We start from the raw sequence: 19,012 nt of genomic DNA, 5'->3' as shown, positions 1-19,012 counted from the left end.
TAAATTTAAAAAAAGAATTGTGGTGTTGAAGAGTATTAAATATCCCAAGGACTTCGAAAAGAACAAACAAATCTTACAAGATGCGCAACTAAGATGCTACGTAGAGGTAAGAATGGTCAAACTTGGTCTCACTTACTTAGGGTATGCTGCCAGCAGGAGCAAGGGCTTGGAAAATGACATTATGCTGGGAAAGGTAGAGTCAGAGAAGGACAGGATGGGTGGCTGTAACCGTGGGCTTGAGCATGGCTCGAGGATGGCTCAGGATGGGGCAAGGTGGAGGTGATCTGTTTACAAAGTCACGGTGATTCATAGTAGTGGACTCAATGAATGACACCTAACAACAATAAATGGATATCTCCCAGGATAACAACACAAGGCGGCAGTTTGTTTGATGCGGTAAAGTCAGCCTCCATCCTCCGTTGTGAACGATGAAACTTGGCAGGTAAGAAGCTGATTGATTGAACAGCATCGATTCTCTCGGCTTTCCTCCTTTCATGTTTTGATCTCGGTACTCGGCGTTCATCAGCCACGCCTCCAGCACCTCTAGCTCGCCGAAGCCCGCCTAGTTGTCGTCATACGCACGCACGGTATTTCTATTGGTTCCTCCCACCCGGAGTGGAATTAACCAATAATATCGTAAGGAAGCAGAAGCGTCCTTGCGAGCTTGCCTCTCGTTGAGTATTCATGAAAGAGGTGGTGGGAGCTGCTGCACCCTGAGGTCGACGCCATGAAGTGGGTCGGGAACCCGGGGGCAGCTGCTGGAGGACGGGAGCAGGGGGCTGAGAGATGGGGGGATCTGGGGTTCTCCTGGGCTTCTCTGTAGGGCGAGGGGAGCTTGAAGAGGAGGAATGGGATAGGCTTGGGGACTGGCAGGGCGGTAACGGGATGGCCAATGGGGAGACCCGGCGGCTGCTTAGGAACTGGAGGGATACCCGGGAGGACCGGCAGGTAACTGCTCTCATCCGGAAGACGTAGGATAGGGGTCACGGGGACTGGAGAAGTGGGGGGCTAGAGGGAGTGTTGGGAAGGCGACTCAGCCGACTTTGCCTCCAGGCTCAACGTGGACGGGCTGCTGGTCTACTTCCCCTACGACTACATCTACCCGGAGCAGTTCTCCTACATGCTGGAGCTCAAACGTACGCTGGACGCCAAGGTGGGTCCCGCGGCCGCTGACCACTCTGCAGGGAGGGCTGCCCCTCGTGAGTCCAAAACTGAGCTTAAAGGACATCTAGATCGCCAAGACCCCAGCATTTTTTTTTCTTGTTTTTAAGAATCTAGAGTCAGTTTAATGAGAGTAAAATAACGTCCATATGTAATCTTAGAAATGCTCTCCATTTCCAGATGAAGAGTGCTCACATGAAGCATGTATCATACATACTGATTTTTATTTATGAAAAGGTTGAAGATATAAAAGGAAAACAGCTTGGATGAACAGCCCTTTAAAAAAAGATGTTAAGTTTAACCTTTTAAGAAGTTACATATTTTAAAGTAAACAATGCCAATAGTTATTTTAATATATGAAAAAGAAAATGAAATTTTAAAAAAGAAAAACTACATCATGACACTGAAAGACACATTTTCTTTGCACCATTTAGTACCTTAAATAAAAGACTTCATCGATACAACTCTTGTAACAGATTACTTTATAGTCAAGAGCGCTCTTTGTTAAGTGAACAATAACAGGCAGATACTTGGAGGCTGGACTCTCAATAAGCATGAGTATTTCCAGAGTGTGTGCTGACCAAAAAAGTGCATAGCCAGCTATAAATACAGGAACTAAAAAACATGACCTTTTCATATTCTAACAGAATATCTAGTTCAGATTTGCATCTGGCTTTAAAACATTAAGATTCAGAAGAACTAGAAAGGTTATATTTTAACCACATTTAAAAAAAAGGTGATTAAAAACCAAAAACTGTTCTTCCAAGTTTTAAAATGACATAATCCAATCTACCTCATCCATCACTTTCAGAGATACAGTGCAGTGGACAAAGCTAAACAGCAATGCCTATGGGTGTTCCCACACTTTCAAAATATAAAAAGAAAAGGAACAGGCACAATTCTCTAAGGATGGCTGTGTTTCACACATTGTGGAAAAAACAATAATAGCCTTCAAGAGTTTCAGTATGGATTGTAACGCTGATTTCACCTCCTTCCCTTTGCTCGCTGACTTCTTAGATCACTGGGTTACAAACCTGTTTTTGCTCCTTTCCTAATTGCTGTTGGTACTTTGTAGGCTATACATTTTAAACTTCTGTAAAAAACATTACAAGCTATTTCATGTAATTTAGTTTTGTGCTGAATATTCTTCAGAGGATTTTATAAATAATACAATATTTTATGAGTCTTCAGTTCACTTGTTGTTATACCATATTGTTGCTTTCCCCAACTTTATCTACAAATGATCTAATTCCAGGTAGATTCAAGAGGGACCCAAGGACTGGTACCCTTCTAATGAAACCAACAACCACAGGGAAGAAGCCCCTGAACAAAAGAAAGAACCCATAAATTTCGAAGATCATGCCTATTAAAGGCCAACCAACAAGGACCACAAAGACACCACCAAGGAGAAATCCTGTTGCTTTCATTTTATGTTTTTGGAAGAAGAATCTGAATGTCCTTTCTAAACCAATTACAAAAGCCAAGCCAGCCACAAATAAAACATTTCCAATAGCCAGTAGTGCTTTGTCAAAAAAGAGAATCATTCCAAAGAACAGGAAAAACACTCCAAATCCTGTCAATCCCATTCCAATTTTCTGGGTGTCGGTTAAGGAGATCATGGCTGCGGTGGTGAGGTCAACGGCGGGAGAAGATGCGGCGGCTGCACCAAGTCGATGGCAGGATAAGCAGCTGAATCGGGAGAAACGAATTCAGGAAGCCACCCAGGCGAGAGCCGCCACGTCTTCCGGAAACACGCAGCCACCTATTTTTTTTTTTAATGTGTGTACCGTCAAATTGGATCTGACTGGTACAGGAGGCGATTGTTCCTCTTTCTCCAGCAGAGCATCTGGTGGACATTGATTCTTCATCTGTCATCCTTAGTCTTCTCCAGCTTTCTGATACATAGCGAGTTAATGCAAAGACTCTGGCCTGGATCAGGCACACCTTAATCTGTAGATTAACATCTCTTTAAGAGCTTCGAGAAAGGTCCCTGCTTCTTTCCCCAACGCAATTCATCTTTTGATTTCTTGACTGCTGGTGTCAAGAGTGTTGATTGTGGAGTCAAGCAAACTGAAATTGTAGACCACCTCAGTCTCTTCTCCATCTGTCATGGTACTGCCAATTGGCCCAGTGGTGAGAATCTTCAGTGGTAAAGAATTGCACTGCCAGCCCAAAAGTTTGAACCCACCAGCGGCTCTGTGGGAGAAAGATGGGCCTTTCCCTCCCATTTGATTTGCCGCTTCTGAAAACCTGCTGAAGGGTCAACTATGAGTTGGTTCTAACTTGACGGTACAAAAGACCAAACATCCTAATTGGTAGGGGTACATAGACTTTGGAGGTAAAATCCCAGATTCACAATCCATCCTGACTGTGTGTCCTTGAGCAAATTAATGAACTTCTTGTATCCAGTTTCCTCCTCTGTTAAAACTTCAAACAAACCAAACCCATTGCCGTCAAGTCCCTTTCTATTCATAGTGACCCTTATAGGACAGAGTAAAAGTGACCCGTGGGATTTCCAAAGCTGTCATTTTTACAGAAGGAGTTCTGATGGCTTTAGTGGGGTGGAAGTTGCACTGCTAACCCCAAAATAAGTGGTTTGAATCCATTTCCAGCTCCATTGGAGGAAAATGGACAGTCTTAGGCCGTCCAAAGCTTCTGAAACTGTGCTGCAGGCTCAGCTGTGAGTTGAGTTCAACTTGACAACAATGAGTTGTTGAATTTTTACAGACATGGACTGCTGCATCTTTCTCCCTCAGAATGACAAGTGGGTTTGATCTGTCTGCCTTGTGCTTAGCAGTGAAGGGTTCAGCCACTGTATAGTAATAGGACTTGGAATCTCTGTGTGACTGGTTAACGTGCTTGGCCACCAATGGAAAAATTGGAGCTTCAGATCTACCCAGAGTTGCCTTGGAAGAAAGGTCTGGCGATCTACTTCCTCAAAACCAGCTGTGGAAGATCCTGTAGAACTCAGTTCTACTCAGATTCTTGTAGGGGGGAACATGAGTTTTAATTTCGTCTACCTCATAGGTATGGAGATAGGAAGCACCCCGGGCATACACTTTTCCTGGTTTTGAATTGTGCACTGTTTCCTTGCTCTTTCTGATGACTTCCTCCTGGTCCAAGTATAGTTTTCTCATAAATACAATCAAGTGTTTTGGGATTCCCATTCTTCTCAGTGTTCACCAGTTTGTTGTGATCCATACAGTCAAATGCTTTTGCATAGTCAATGAAACACAGATAGACATTCCTCTGGTATTCTCTCCTTTCAGCTAAAATCCGTCTAACATTGGCTAGAATGTCCTTTGTGCCATGGCCTCTTCTATAATCCAGTTTGCACACGTGGCAGTTCTCTGTTGTGCTGTTCCAGTCGTTTTGGATAATTCTCGGCAGGATCTTGCTTGCATGTGATATTAATGATATTGTTTGATAATTTTCACAGACTATCGGGTCACTTTTTTAAAGTTTGTTTACTTGAGATTTTAATGAAAGTTTATGGAGAACTTAGATTTCCATTCATTCATTGTTGCACATTTTCCTCCCTGCCCCCCAGTTCACTTTTTCTTTGAAAAAAAATTCTTTCATTGTTAATGCAATCCCCCCAGTGCACTTTACTATGCAGCTCTTATTCTGAATCCTTGTCATGCCAATAATAGCTAATCGTATATTCCTTTTAAACAGTTTTCTCCATCATCTGTTTCAATGCCGTGTACATTATTTATCCCCTCTTTTCTTAGTTTCTCCCAACCCCCATGTCAGTCCTGTTTTATAATAGTGACATTATGCAGTATTTGTCCTTTTGTGACTGAGATATTTCACTCAGCACAATGTCCTCCAGGGCCACCCATTTTGTATAATATTTCATGAGTTCTTTGTTTTTCAGTGCTGTATAATATTCCATTGTGTGACTGTACCACAACTCTATCCATTTGTTTGTTGATGGACACTTGGGTTGTTTCCAACTCTTTGCTATTTTGAACAAAGCAGCAATAGACATGAGTGTGCGTATATCCGCTTGGGTGGCAGTTCTCGTTTCTTTAGTTCTATATTCCCATTACTGAAATTGCTCAGTCAGATGGTGTTTCTGTTTCCAACTTTTTCCCCTTCCATAGTGGTTGCACCATTTTACACTCTCACCGACAATGAATCGGTTCCAGTTTCTCCACAACCTCACCAGTATTTGTTGTTTGCTGCTCTGTTGAATTTTGCAATTCTTACTGAGGTGAGATGATATCTCATAGTTGAGGTCATCTTTTTTTTCTTTTTTTTTTCCAATGGGAACAAATATGGATCTCTTCCAGTCAGTTGGCCAGGTGGTTGTCCTTCAGATTTCTTGGCATAACTTGATGAGCATGTACAGGGCAGTGCCTGTTGAAATATGTCAATTTTTATGCTGTCAATTTCTGGGGCCTCATTTTTGCCAATTCCTTCAGAGCAGCTTGAAGGTCCTTCATCACCGTTGCCTTGTTTCATGCGTTGTTTCATTAAATTCTTCTGTATCAGTCAATTCTTTTTAGTATAGTGACTCTGTGTACTCCTTCCATCTTCTATGTGGAACAGGTCATCTGGGAGGCTGGGCTCTATGAGGAAGAATGTGACATTAGGACTGGAGGAAGCCTTATCAACAGCCTGCATTATGCAGACAGCACAACCTTGCTTGTTGAAACTGAGGAGGACCTAATGCATTTGCTGCAGAAGGTCAATGACTGCAGCCTTCAATATGGATTGAACCTTAGCATCGAGGAAACAAAGATCCTTACCTCTGGCCCAGTTGGCAGCATCATTATGGACAGTGAAGAGATTGAGATAGTTAATAGCTTCAACTTGCTTGGCTCCACAATCAACACTCTTAGTACTCTTAGTACCAGCAGCCGGGAAATCAGAAGACGAGTTGCTTTGGTATATCTGCTGTCAGGGACCTCTCCAGAGTACTGAAAAGCAAATATTTCAGTCTAGAGACTAAGATGCGCCTGATCTAGGCCATGGTGTTCACAATTGTTGTGCATCAGAAAGCTAGACAAAGACTAGGAATGAGAAAATTAATTAATACCTTTGAATTGTGGTGCTGGAGAAAAGTATTGAATATACCATGGACTGCTAGGAGAACAAACAGGTTCATCCTAGAGAGGGTGAAACCAGGCTGCTCCTTGGAGGCAAGCATTTTGAAGCTCCATCTGACATACTTTCGGCATGTTGAAAGGAGGGACCAGACCTTAGAGAAGGCCATCATGCTTGGGAGGGTGGAGGGACAGCGCAGGAGAGGAAGATTCTGAATGAGATGGGCTGATTCAGTGACTAGGGTAATGGGGGGTAGATGTGTCAGACAATGAGCTTGACTCAAGATAGAGCAGGTTTCAGAGCTGTTGTCTATAGGGCCGCAGTGATTCGCAAGCCACTCGATGGCACGTAACAACAACTTCATGGTTGTTGTGGAGGTTAAATGAGTTAGGATAAATAAGGCGGGGTGAGTTTTGACCCCTCACAGAGTGTTTGGCTTCCTCTTATGTACTGTGGACATGATGCTAGGAGATGCTATTCGTTAGAGTGAGAGGGAGACCTCCAGTAAGATGGATTGACACAGTGACTGTGGCAATGGGCTCAAATGTGTCAGAGATGATGAGGCTGGCACAGGATAGGACAGGGTTCAGAGCTGTTGTTCATAGAGGTGCTTTGACTCATAGTTAGCTTGACAGCACCTAATAACAGCAGAGCTCTGGTGGCCTAGTGGGTAAGGACTTGTGCTTACAACCCAAAGGCAGACCGTTTGAATCCACCAGTTGCTTTTGGGGAGGAAGATGAGCACTTTCCTCTCATGAGATTTACCCTTGTAGGAAACCCGCTGGAGGATTGGCTGTGAATTGGTTCCAATTCAAAGCCATAAAAACAGCAGCAAAACATGAATTGTGTGTGTTCCTAGTTCCTAATAGGTAGAAGCCAGAGATACTTCCAGACATTCTGTGTTATGAGGACAGCTGCCCCATAAACTAAGTATTCTCCAGCCCCAAATATCTGTAGAGCGTGATACGAGAGACTTAAGAAAAACTGCTATGGAAGTACTTGCTGAGTTAAGAGGAAAATGGGTTCATTATGTCTCTGATAACATGCTAAATCTTCAGCTCACAGTTCCCCGTTGATCGCATAGTCCTAGTATGAGCAAGGCCTTCTCATTAGACCCATTTTAGAGATGAATTCGGGAACGTGAAGGCACTTGGCTAAAACTACTGAATAAAGAGGGGATAGAATGGGATTCATCTTCCTCAATCCCAACCTACCTACCTCTTAGCACCCAAACTGTTAACTACTGTGCTGGTGACGAGTCTCTCGGAGAAGAAGGGTTGGTGGTAACCTCACAAGAGTTTGTGTCTTCAGGGTCCTGAGAGTCTGTGTCTTCTCCCTCCCCCCACAACACAGGGTCATGGAGTCCTGGAGATGCCCTCGGGCACTGGGAAGACAGTGTCACTGTTATCTCTGATCGTGGCGTATCAGCGGGCGTACCCGCTGGACGTGACCAAACTCATCTACTGCTCGCGGACCGTGCCCGAGATCGAGAAGGTAAGTAAGCCTGAGGGGTGTCTTAGTCTCCTAGCGCTGCTGTAAGAGAAACACCACAAGGGGGGTGACTTGGAGGAACAGACACTCCTTTTTCTTGTAGTTCTGGAGGCTGAAAGGCCAAACCACAACCTCAGCCTTGTCAGTCCTTCCTGTGATCTTCTTTTATTTTTTTTAATAATATTTTAATTGTGATTGTAACGAAAGTTTACAGAAAAGTTAGATATTTCATTCATTCATTGTTACACGTTTTAGCCCCTCTCCCTCCCTTCACCATCCTCCAGTTCTTTTTTTTTTAAATATTTATTCAGTGTTGCACGGTTACCGCCCTTCCCCCACCCGCCAGCTCTCTTTGCAATGTACTGGGCTCTTTTTTTTTTTTAAAAAAAATTTTTATTTTATTATTTTTTTGTGTGTGTACCGTCAAATCAGATCTGACTGGTACAGGAGGATTGTCCCTCCTTCCCCGGCAGAGCATCTGGTGTATTCTGGGCTTTTGTCGTTGGTATAATGCCTCATCATATATTCTTTTCTTTCTTTCTTTCTTTCAGTCATTTTTTTAATTATTTTTAACTTTATACCAGTTCATATATTCCTTTTAAATAGTTCTTTCCTTCATCTGTAACAATACATTATCTCTCCCCCATCCCCTGTCAGACCTGCTTTATAACAGTGATGCTGTGCAGTATTTGTCCTGTTGTGACTGAGATATTTCACTCAGCATAATGTCCTGCAGGGTCACCTATGCTGTGTAATGTTTTATGAGTTTGTTGTTTTTCAGTGCTGCCTAGTATTCCATTATATGAATATACTGTAGTTTTTCTATCCATTCATTTGCTGATGGGCACTTGGGTTGCTTCTGTCTCTTTGCTATTGTAATTAACACAGCAGTTAACATGGATGTGCATGTATCTGTTTGCATTGCAGGCAGTTCTAGATTCTTTAGGGTGTATTCCCAGTAGTGGCAGTGCTGGGGATGTTTTCTTCTTCTTCTTTTTTTTTTTTATTGTATTATTTTTACGTGTACCGTCAAATCAGGTCTGACTGGTACAGGAGGAGATTGCCCCCTTCTTCTCCAGCAGAGCATCTAGTGGATTTGAACCGCATACCTCTGGGATTGCAGTGCAGCCTCTTGCCACTAGGCCACCAGAGCTCCCAGGATGTTCTCTTCTAATAGCTCTTCCCTGGCATATTATTCTTGGCATTCTTCTACTTACAGGTGATACTCACCTGTCACCTGTGTTTCACTTTGTGTATATGTGCTACTGTGCCTGCTCTGGTCTTTTAGTAGCTCAGAAGTGATTGAATTTGTGCTCTGTCATTCCCTAATAAGACCTCTGTTTGTTGATAACATTACATTAGATGATTGATGCATTTAAATTATGGCATAATTTTAAATATTAGGAATCTCTCTGTGTTGACATCCCTGACTTCCAACTGAGAGCTTAATGTTTTGAGTTCACCCCAGGAGGCCTCACAGGAAAGGCCTGGTGACCTGCCGCTGAGAAATCCACACTGAAAACCCTCAGGTGCAGAGTTCTTTGTCGGCACACATGGCGTTGCCATGAGTTGAGCTCAGCTGGACAGTTGGTTCTGGCTTTAATTGCGTTACCTAATATTACGTATAGGAAGCTCTAGTGGCCTAGCATGTAGAGTGTTACACTCTCAATCTAAAGGCACATGGTTCAAATCCACCCACCAGCTGCTCCGAGGGACAAAGATGGGTTATCTCCTCCCGAGCAATTACAGTCTTTGAAAACCTGGTGGAGGGTCAGCTGTGAGTTAGTTCTTACTCAACAACACCCAACAGTGACAACAATATTTTATTTTGTTGTTTTTGTTGGTATGTGCCATCAAGTTGCCTATGTAAAACAGCTCTGAAGCCGGCCCTGTCCTGAGCCAATCTCAGGCACACCTGTCTCTGACGCATCTACCCCCTTTACCCTAGTTTGCTGTATCCGTCCATCCCATGCAAGATCTTCCTCTCCTGTGCTGTCCTTCCTCCCTTCCAAGCATGATGTCCATCTCTCAAGGACTGGTCCCTCCTGGCCATGTGCCCAAACTGTTGTGAGACGGAGCTTCAAAATCCTTGCCTCCAAGGAGCAGCTTGGTTTCACCCTCTTCAAGACAGACCTGTTTATTCTCTTGGCAGTCCGTAGTATGTTTAGTACTCTTCTCCAGCACCACAGCTCAAAAGGCATTGATTCTTCTGTCATCCTTAGTCATTGTCCAGCCTACCAAGTAATTGTGAAGACCATGCCCTGGATCGGGTGCACCTTACTCTCTAGACTGACATCATTGCTCTTTAGCACTTTGGAAGGGTCCCTGACAGCAGATATATATTTAAAGTGTTTAAAAGCATAGCTGTCAGGGAGCTCTGGTGGTCTAGTGGCAAGAACCTGCACTGCAGTCCCAGAGGTATACAGTTCGGATCCACCAGATGCTCTGTTGGAGAAGGAGGGGCAGTCGTGGTACACACACACAAAATAATAAAATAAAAACATAGCTGCCACTTAGAGGACTTTAGTGTGCCCTTTTTACCCAATGCATGATAATTTTTAATCCCCTCACGTGCATGTGAAAGCTGGAGAATAAGACAAGAAGAATTGATGCATTTAAATTATGATATTGGCAAAGAATATGGAATATACCACAGACCACTAGATCTGTTCATGAAGAACAAATAGGACTTAGAAGAATGCTTCTCAGAAGCAATGATGGCAGGACTTCATCTCACTTAATTTTGAAAATGCTGCCAAAAAGGACCAGTCCCTAGAGAAGGATATTGTGCTTAAACAGAGAGTCAGCGAGCACGAGCAAGACCTTGAACTTGATGGAGCAACACAGTGACTGCCACAAAGTTGGGCTCAAAGTTGGCAACAGCTGTGAGGATGGAGCAGGGCAGGTGTTTCGTTCTGTCATACACAGGATCGCTGTGAGACAGAGTCCACTTGAGGGCGCTGTCCACAGCTATTACATGTTATTGGGTTACATCATAGAAGATCATTACTTTATATTAGGAATCTCTGGTTGGTAGCAAAACAGTTAACTCACTCAAGTTCCTAACCAAAAAGTTAGTGTTTCAAGTCAACTCTGATACACCTCAGAGGAAAGGCCTGGCAGTCAGTCTGCTTTTCAAAACTCAATCATTGAAAGCGCTGTGGGGCCCAGTCCTACTCTGACACAAGTGGGGATCATTGTGACTCAGAACTGGTCCTGGCTTTAATCACATCATGTTACATCGATTTCATTTCATGAGATTCTGTGATGGAATCTCATCTGCCCTACCCACGCCCCGCTCACCTAAGCACATAGCAGCTTGATGCGTGTTTGATGCCCAACAGGAAGTAGGCCTGCTCAGGTTCGCTCATAAAATGAACCATCTTGGTAAACCCTGTCATCAAGAGGTGTCAGAAGTGGGATTCCACTTCCCTCACTCCCTGACACATCCTGCTGCATTGGACCCCCTGTGACCACCCTCACCTGCCTTGGGAGGGTGTCTGGACGTTGAGAAAGAGTCTGGGCAGAGGCTCAGGCTTCCGTGAGGCCACATGTCTCCCCTGTCTGGAGCAGGTGATTGAAGAGTTGCGCAAGTTGCTGAACTTCTACGAGAAGCAGGAGGGAGAGAAGCTGCAGTTCCTGGGACTGGCCCTGAGCTCCCGCAAGAACCTGTGTATTCACCCCGAGGTGAGCACCCATTCCTGGCATTGCCCGTAAAGACTCCCTCCGACTAGGAGCCCGAGATCCCCAGTGCAGGGGAGATACTCGGGGCCTTCTTACACGTACTTCCCTTCTCGCTTGTCACTCATGGCCCAGGCAAGTACCCTGACCTAACACATTTAAGTATTCCGTGACGGCAGCTTGACGAGAACTGGAGGCCTCTGGGAGAGCTTCCTGCTTCTCAGCCGAGGTGACATTGAAAGAAGCAACTCTTGGTGTCAACCAAGCCTGCTTTCCTGGCCATTTTTAAAATTAAATTATTATTTTTTTTAAAACATTTACCCACAGGTCAGGTTCCCATTTGATGATCTCGGCAGGAATTGTTCAGCGACAGTAGTTGCATTTTGCTCAAAGCATTGCCATTCTGTCGATTTCCACTCTGGCCTCCCGTCCTTGAATTTCCATCTCTCCTTTTTGTTTTAGAGAACCTCATCTCCTTTTCCCTCCCTCAAAATTTTTTTTCATTTTGGGTGAGAATTTACAAAGCAGACTGACTTTCCATGCAAGAACCCATACTTTTTTTTTTTAGGTGTATTTCACTAACATTTTTTTTGGTATTATTATTATACTAATTTATTTATAAAATTCAAATACTATATTTTTCAGAACAGATTCTTCCAATTTAATAAGTCTACAGCACCCATTGTTCCCAGGCGGTCTCCCATCCCAAGTACTAACCAGGCCCAACCCTGCTTAGCTTCTGAGATTGGGCGCATTCAGGGTGTTACGGCCGTAGACAAATCCATACATACTTTGATTCATGACTTTTCCTGCAACATTCTTTTATTAAATCTTTATGTTGCCGTTCACCGATAAGTCTGGGGTGTTTAGAGCCTCATTGAAGTTAAGATAGTGCCCTAATTAGGTTGGAGTTTTCATGAGTTAACATCCACATTACCTCCTCTCTGTAACCGTCGTGGATACAGGTGACGCCTCTCCGCTTCGGGAAGGATGTGGATGGGAAGTGCCACAGCCTCACAGCCTCGTACGTGCGGGCCCAGTACCAGCAGGACCCTAGCATGCCGCACTGTCGCTTCTACGAGGAGTTCGACGTTCACGGGCGCCAGGTGCCCCTCCCTTCTGGCATCTACAACCTGGATGACCTGAAAGCCGTGGGGCGACGCCATGGCTGGTGCCCCTACTTCCTCGCCCGCTACTCAGTGAGAAGGCTGTGGGGTTACAGGGGGGGCAGGTGGGAGGAGGACTTCCTGCACCTCATCTTAACCTGGATCTGTGTGTGTGTGTGTGTGTCTGTGTCTGTGTATTGACCACTTGGCCTTGTCTATCTGTATCTACCTGTGAGAGAGTGTCTGTCTGTCCACCTGTGTCTGCCTCTCTCTGACTGCCTGTGAATTGGTCGGCATGCTGTATCTGTCTGTCTGTCTATTTGGGTCTGTCTTCCATCTGCTTGTCAGTCTCCCTCTTCCTCGCTCACCCTCTTTCTTTCTCCATGCACCTGTCTGTCTGTCAGTCTGTCCTTACATCGCCTGTGTGTGTGCCGCTTTGTATGCTTTTCCATGCCCGTCTCAGATGTCCATCTGTCTCTCTGTTTTATTTGCCTCTTGTCTGTCTGTCTAGCTATCTGGGTCTTGTCTCTCCTTATGGGGGCGGTCACAGGGTAGGGGGATGGGGGTGAAGGACAGGTGGGCCCAGGATGGGAGTGTCAGGGTACCTGGGTAACCCACACCCCTGCTGCTAGATCCTGCACGCCAACGTGGTGGTTTACAGCTACCACTACCTGCTGGACCCCAAGATCGCCGACCTGGTGTCCAAGGAGCTGGCCCGCAAGGCGGTAGTGGTCTTCGACGAGGCCCACAACATCGACAACGTCTGCATCGACTCCATGAGCGTCAACATCACCCGCCGGACCCTGGACCGCTGCCAGGGCAACTTGGAGACCCTGCAGAAGACCGTGCTCAGAATCAAGGAGACGGATGAACAGCGCCTGCGGGAGGAGTACCGGCGCCTGGTGGAGGGGCTGCGCGAGGCCAGCATCGCCCGGGAGACGGATGCCCACCTGGCCAACCCCGTGCTGCCCGATGAAGTGCTGAAGGGTGAGGCCCTGCTGTCGCCGCAGTGCCCCCGCCCATCCCCCAGCCTCCCGGCTGCTGACCCTGCTGTCCCCCACAGTACCCCCCCAGACCCCCTGGCTGCTGACCCTGCTCTGCCCCGCCCACCCCCAGCCCCCCAGCTGCTGACCCTGCTCTCCCCCGCCCCCCAGCTCCTGACCCTGCTATCCTCTTTCCCCACAGTGCCCCTCCCAGCCTCCCGGTTGCTGACCCTGCTGTCCCCCATGGTCCCCCACCTGCTCCCCAGCGGCTGACCCTGCTGTCCCCCATGGTCCCCTACCCGCCCCCCAGCTCCCCAGCCGCTGACCCTGCTGTCCCCGCAGAGGCTGTCCCCGGCTCCATCCGCACAGCAGAGCACTTCCTGGGCTTCCTGCGGCGGCTGCTGGAATACGTCAAGTTGCGGCTGCGTGTGCAGCACGTGGTGCAGGAGAGCCCCCCAGCCTTCCTCAGCGGCCTGGCCCAGCGCGTGTGCATCGAGCGGAAGCCCCTCAGGTGCGATTGTGGCCCCGGCAGGTGACAAGTGTCCCTGGGTCTCTGCAGTGAGCAGGACCTTAAGTTTTAATGGCTAAACATTTCCCCATAAAATGTTTAAAGGTGATCAGATTGTGTGACCTCACTGGGAGGAGAGAGGGAAGGGGGCATTGTTGTGTGTCAGGGACAGCTGTACCGTGACTGAAACACAACACTCTGGCCTCACAGAGTACCTGGTACCTGGGGAGACTGGCATGTGCCCACCTGTCTGACAGAGATGGGGGAGGCTGGGCCTGCTCACCCCTTGTGTCCACTCTCCAGCCCCCACCAAAGCTTGCCTTCCCCCCCAGATTCTGCGCCGAGCGCCTGCGGTCCCTCCTGCACACCTTGGAGATCGCCGACCTGGCCGACTTCTCCCCTCTCACCCTCCTTGCTAACTTCGCCACCCTCGTCAGCACCTACGCCAAAGGTAAGCGCCCTTCTTGACGCCTCACTCTGCACACCTTCTGGCAGCTGGAAGCAAAGGTCCCGCAGACTCTCGCAGTCTAGACTTGCGGGGCCTCATAGGGTTCAGGCTTGTCTGTGGCTATGGGGAGCCACTGAGGGCTCTTGAGTGAGCAAGCCTTGTCCTCCAAACTGTATCTTCCAAGTCTGGCTGTAGGGTAAGGGTGAGATGACTGGGGAGGTTCTGTGGGATCTGCTCACACTGTCGGGATGTGTATTCATGTCCTGTGGTTTCTGCTACAGACTAGAAACTTATGAGAACAAATTTATTCTGTCACAATTCTGGAAGCGCAGAGCCTGGAATTAAGGCTCCTGAGGGAGGTGTCCTCCAGCCTTCTTGTTGCTTCCGGTCCTTGCTGGCAGTCTTTGGCGTTCCTTGACTCACAGCCACGTCACAGCTGCCTCTGCCTCCGTCTGCCCTCTGAATGTGTCTGTGTGTCCACAAATCTTTCTCTTTTTCTTAATACTATTTTATTTACAAAGTTTCAAAACATTGTTTTTCACACAAGATCCTTCTCATTTCCTTCACCCCCACCCACCTATCAAATTGTGCTACCCTGTGATTAACACCTCACCCCTCAACCCATCCTTACTCATCTGCCTTCCCCCTCCTCCCGTACTTACTCTACAATAGTAGTTTTATACAGTATTTGTCCTTATGGGACTGAGTTAGTTCACTCAGCATAACGCTTTCCAGTCCCTCCCAAGTTAGGTAGTTAATTACAAAATCATTGCTCCTGCGTGCTGTGCAGTATTCCATCGTGTGAATGTACCACAATTTCCCAACCCATTTGTTTGTGGTTGGGCATCTGAGCTGTTTCCATGTTCTTGGATTGATGAATAACGTTGCTATGAACATTGGTGTACAAATCTCTGTTTGTGCTTCAGTTCTCATTTTCTCAGGTTATATTCCAAGCAATGAAATAGCTGGGTCATATGGAATGTCTATGTTCAGCTTTTTGAGGAAGCGCCAAACTGCCTTCCAGAGTGGTTGTACCATTTTACAATCCCACCAACAGTGTATAAGAGTTCCTTTCTTACAGCATCCTCTCCAACATTTATTACTTGCTGTCCTGTTAAACTTTGCCAGTGCTACTGGAGTGAGATGGTATCTCATTGTGGTTTTGATTTGCACCTCTCTTATTGCCAGTGATTTAGAGCATTTCATGTATCTGTTGGCCATTTGAGTATCTTCCTCTGTGAAAATTCTTTTCATGTCTTTTGCCAGTTTTATAATTGGGTTATCAGTCTTTTTCTTGTGGAGGCCCAGGAGAATTTATAAACTTTCATTATGAGTTCTGCAAGACACAATAAAAGACCTAAAGAAGTGGAAAAATGTGCCCTGTTTTTGGATAAGAAGACTCAATATTGTGAAAATGACAGTTCTACCAAAAGCTATCTACATGTTCAACACAGTCCCAATACAGATGCCAAATTCATTTTTCAAAGAGATCAAAAGGGAAATTGTCAAGTTTATTTAGAAAGGCAAGAGACCCTGAAAAAGCAAAACACTTCTGAAAAACAAAAATGAAGTGAGAGACATAGCACTCCCTGACCTCAAAACACAATAGTAGTAACCCAAACAGCATGGTGCTGGTACAATGGCAGGCACATAGACCAATGGAACAGAATTGAGAACCCAGAAATAGACCCAGCTATCTAAGGTCAGTTGATAGTCGACAAGGAAATAAAACCTATCAAATGGGGAAACGACAGCCTCAACAAATGGTACTGGTAGAACTGGACTGTTGAAAGCTGAAACAGGATCCACATCTCATACCATACATAAAAATCAAGGTGGGAGTAAAGCCCAAAACCATAAAGTTCATAAGAGACAAACCGGGATCAAGCTTAGAAGCCCTAGTTGACGGGATAAAGAGATTGCCAAAGACAGCCAGAAATATACGATCTAAAGAGGATAAAACTGACGGATGGGAGCTTCTAAAGATTAAATCCCTGTGTGCATCAAAACTTTTTTCCAGTAGAGTGAAAGGAAAACCTGTCGACTGGGAACAAACATTTTGCAAATATCTCCTTTTATAAAGACACTGACCATTACATTCAGAACCACCAAGATCCAGTATGGGATTCCTTGAAGGGTACAGATGGTTAACATGCTTGGCTGCTGGCCAAAGGATTAGATGTTTCAGTCCACCCAGAGGTACCTCCAAAGAAAGGCCTGGTGATCTGTTTCTCAAAAATAATGACATTGGAAACTGTGAGGAGTACAGTTCTGCTCTGACACTTACGAGATTGTCCTGAGTCTGGATCAGGTTCCCTTTCAGTAACTTCTGCACAATCTGTTCAAGGACATTGGTTACATTTTTTTTTTTTTTCTGTGAAGACTCATTTCTATTCTGGTTGTTCCATTTTGCTTAATCTTGTCTCCCCGTCTCCTGTCCTTTCATCTTTGTTTTAAAATAATTGCTGACTGGTCTCATAGGCATGAACTCTTTGGTAAAGGGGCCACAGTGCTCATCGGTAATGGCATTTTGTGAACCAGCCTGGTGTTTAGCTACAAGGTGACTTCAGGGGCTAGCTTCCGCTCAGAACAGTAGTCTTGGGGAATCCTCTAGTCTCAGCTGGCATTGTGACCCTGTCTTAACTGGATTGCCTCTGCCAAGACCCTTTTTCCAAAGAAGATCACCTTTCCAAGTGTCAGGGGTTAAGACTTCCATGTCCCTTCTGGGGTCACCATGTAGTAACTTGGTCGTTCTGCTCGTGTGGACCCTGGGAGGTCCACGGCAGGGTCTGGACAGGGGAGGCCCAGGGCCAAATGTGGAGACACTCGGGCGTGAGAGGAGGGATCTGGGCCAGAATAGGCTGTGGGGACGTAAAGAAAGGGCGGGTGTGGAGAGAGATGTGGGGGCGAAAGGCTGGGCTGGGGCCCCAGGTGTGGAGGAGGGGGAGGAAAGGCTCAGGCCTCCAGGGGCTTTGCCGGCATTCCCAGCCTTCCTCAGCCTTAAGCTGGTGGAGGGCCAGGCTGATACCCTGGGATTACTGTTCTATGCTGGGAACCAGGTCAGACCATGTGATTCCCGTGGCTGGGCGGCTTCAGGGGAGGGTAGAGTCTCCATTTCCCCGTCCCCAGGGCCAATCGGCTGCCGGTCCTGCTGGGCCTTTACGCCCATCCGTCTGTCCATCCTGCATCGTCTTCCTTCTCTGCCTTTCTCTCTGTCCTGTCTTCACTTCCTTTCCACAAAGACATCACATTCTTTGACTTGGAACATCCTTTCTCGTCTTCCTTGTTCACAGCTGCCTCCTTTCACCTTTCAGTCCTCAATTCAGTAATGATGGCTTCTCCTCCAGGAAGCTTGCCCTGATTCCAGAGCCCAGTCCAGCCCCTCCTTCTCATCTCTGCCACTGAACAGTAGACCAGGAGGGCAGCAGGGCTGAGGTCTCACGTCTGCAGCTCCTCTGGCTACCAGACACTGGCTGAATTTGTGAATTCAGTCGTTTGTTGTTGGTGCAGGCCCAGCATTGAGGAGGCAGTAGAAACCAGATTAAATGTCACAGACAAGTCCTAAGTATTGCTGAGCCGAGTGTGTTTGACACAGGCTCCCGCCATGGACGAGGTCGCTGGGGAAGGCCTCCAGGGCATTGACGTTTGAGTCACATCCCAAATGGCCACTGTCTTGGGAGGCTTTGCAGGTAGTGGGGCCAGCAAGTGCAAAGGCTGGCCCAGCATGGCTGGGTCTCACAGGTAATTCCAGATCATGGGAGGACTGTGGGGACCACAGGAAAGTGCCGAGTAGGGATGGAAGTGGTCTGACTCGGGACCACAGGCACCTTGGGCTGGTGCGTGGGAAGTCAATGAAGGATGCAGGGATGGAGCTGGTGCAGAGACCATGTTGGTCCAGATGGGAGGGGATAGAGGACACACTGTGGGTCACGCATGAGGGAGGGCACCCTGGGATGCGGGGCATGATGGAAGGCACCCGGGGCGTGAGAGCCGTGGGCGTGGAGAGGGTAGGTGGCTTGCTGGGAGATAGAAAGGTCGAGCCACGAGTGTCCAGCTTTGGCTCCCGGGGAGTCTGAGGAACTGTGGATGCTTCGTGCTTGGGGTCCCCCGTGAACGTCTGTTCTGGAACGAGATGCCTGCTCCCTGGCTTGGGCCCATTTGCTGTGGGGTGTGTGTGGCTGATTTGGGGGGCTGCATGTCTGAGTAGGAGCTGGATGGTGAGTTTGGGTGTGGCTGGAGTGGGCGTATCTCGGGCCACTTCTCCATCCCGGCAGGTTTCACCATCATCATCGAGCCCTTTGATGACAGGACCCCCACCATTGCCAACCCGGTGCTGCACTTCAGCTGCATGGACGCCTCTCTGGCCATCAAGCCCGTGTTTGAGCTTCTCACTTCCCCGACTGCACTTCAGCTGCATGGACGCCTCTCTGGCCATCAAGCCCGTGTTTGAGCGTTTCCAGTCAGTCATCCTCACGTCTGGGACGCTGTCCCCGCTGGACATCTACCCCAAGATCCTGGACTTCCACCCCGTCACCATGGCGACCTTCACCATGACCTTGGCCAGGATCTGCCTGTGCCC

At 47.1% G+C, this 19,012-nt stretch overlaps 1 protein-coding gene and 1 pseudogene across 1 annotated transcript in view; one reads left to right on the top strand and one right to left on the bottom strand.

Annotated features, from left to right (window-relative positions):
• The first annotated feature begins 1,051 nt into the window (after positions 1–1,051).
• The window catches only part of ERCC2 (excision repair cross-complementing rodent repair deficiency, complementation group 2), a 25,386-nt gene continuing 7,425 nt past the window's right edge, over positions 1,052–19,012 (top strand). Inside the window, exons 1-9 of the mRNA XM_006901230.1 lie at positions 1,052–1,153; positions 7,570–7,710; positions 11,281–11,394; positions 12,354–12,587; positions 13,127–13,481; positions 13,820–13,988; positions 14,318–14,436; positions 18,708–18,808; positions 18,873–19,012. Coding sequence (XP_006901292.1) covers positions 1,121–1,153; positions 7,570–7,710; positions 11,281–11,394; positions 12,354–12,587; positions 13,127–13,481; positions 13,820–13,988; positions 14,318–14,436; positions 18,708–18,808; positions 18,873–19,012 — 1,406 coding nt within the window. The 5' untranslated portion in view covers positions 1,052–1,120. The remainder of the gene's footprint in view (positions 1,154–7,569; positions 7,711–11,280; positions 11,395–12,353; positions 12,588–13,126; positions 13,482–13,819; positions 13,989–14,317; positions 14,437–18,707; positions 18,809–18,872) is intronic.
• LOC102846776 lies at positions 2,364–2,780 on the bottom strand (annotated as a pseudogene).

The sequence above is a fragment of the Elephantulus edwardii genome, unplaced genomic scaffold (genome assembly GCF_000299155.1).
Source record: "Elephantulus edwardii isolate Elephantulus edwardi_28Jun2011 unplaced genomic scaffold, EleEdw1.0 scaffold00315, whole genome shotgun sequence".
NCBI lineage: Eukaryota > Metazoa > Chordata > Mammalia > Macroscelidea > Macroscelididae > Elephantulus > Elephantulus edwardii.
Note: the sequence above shows the minus strand (reverse complement) of the source record. Positions and strands in the feature narration are given on the sequence as shown.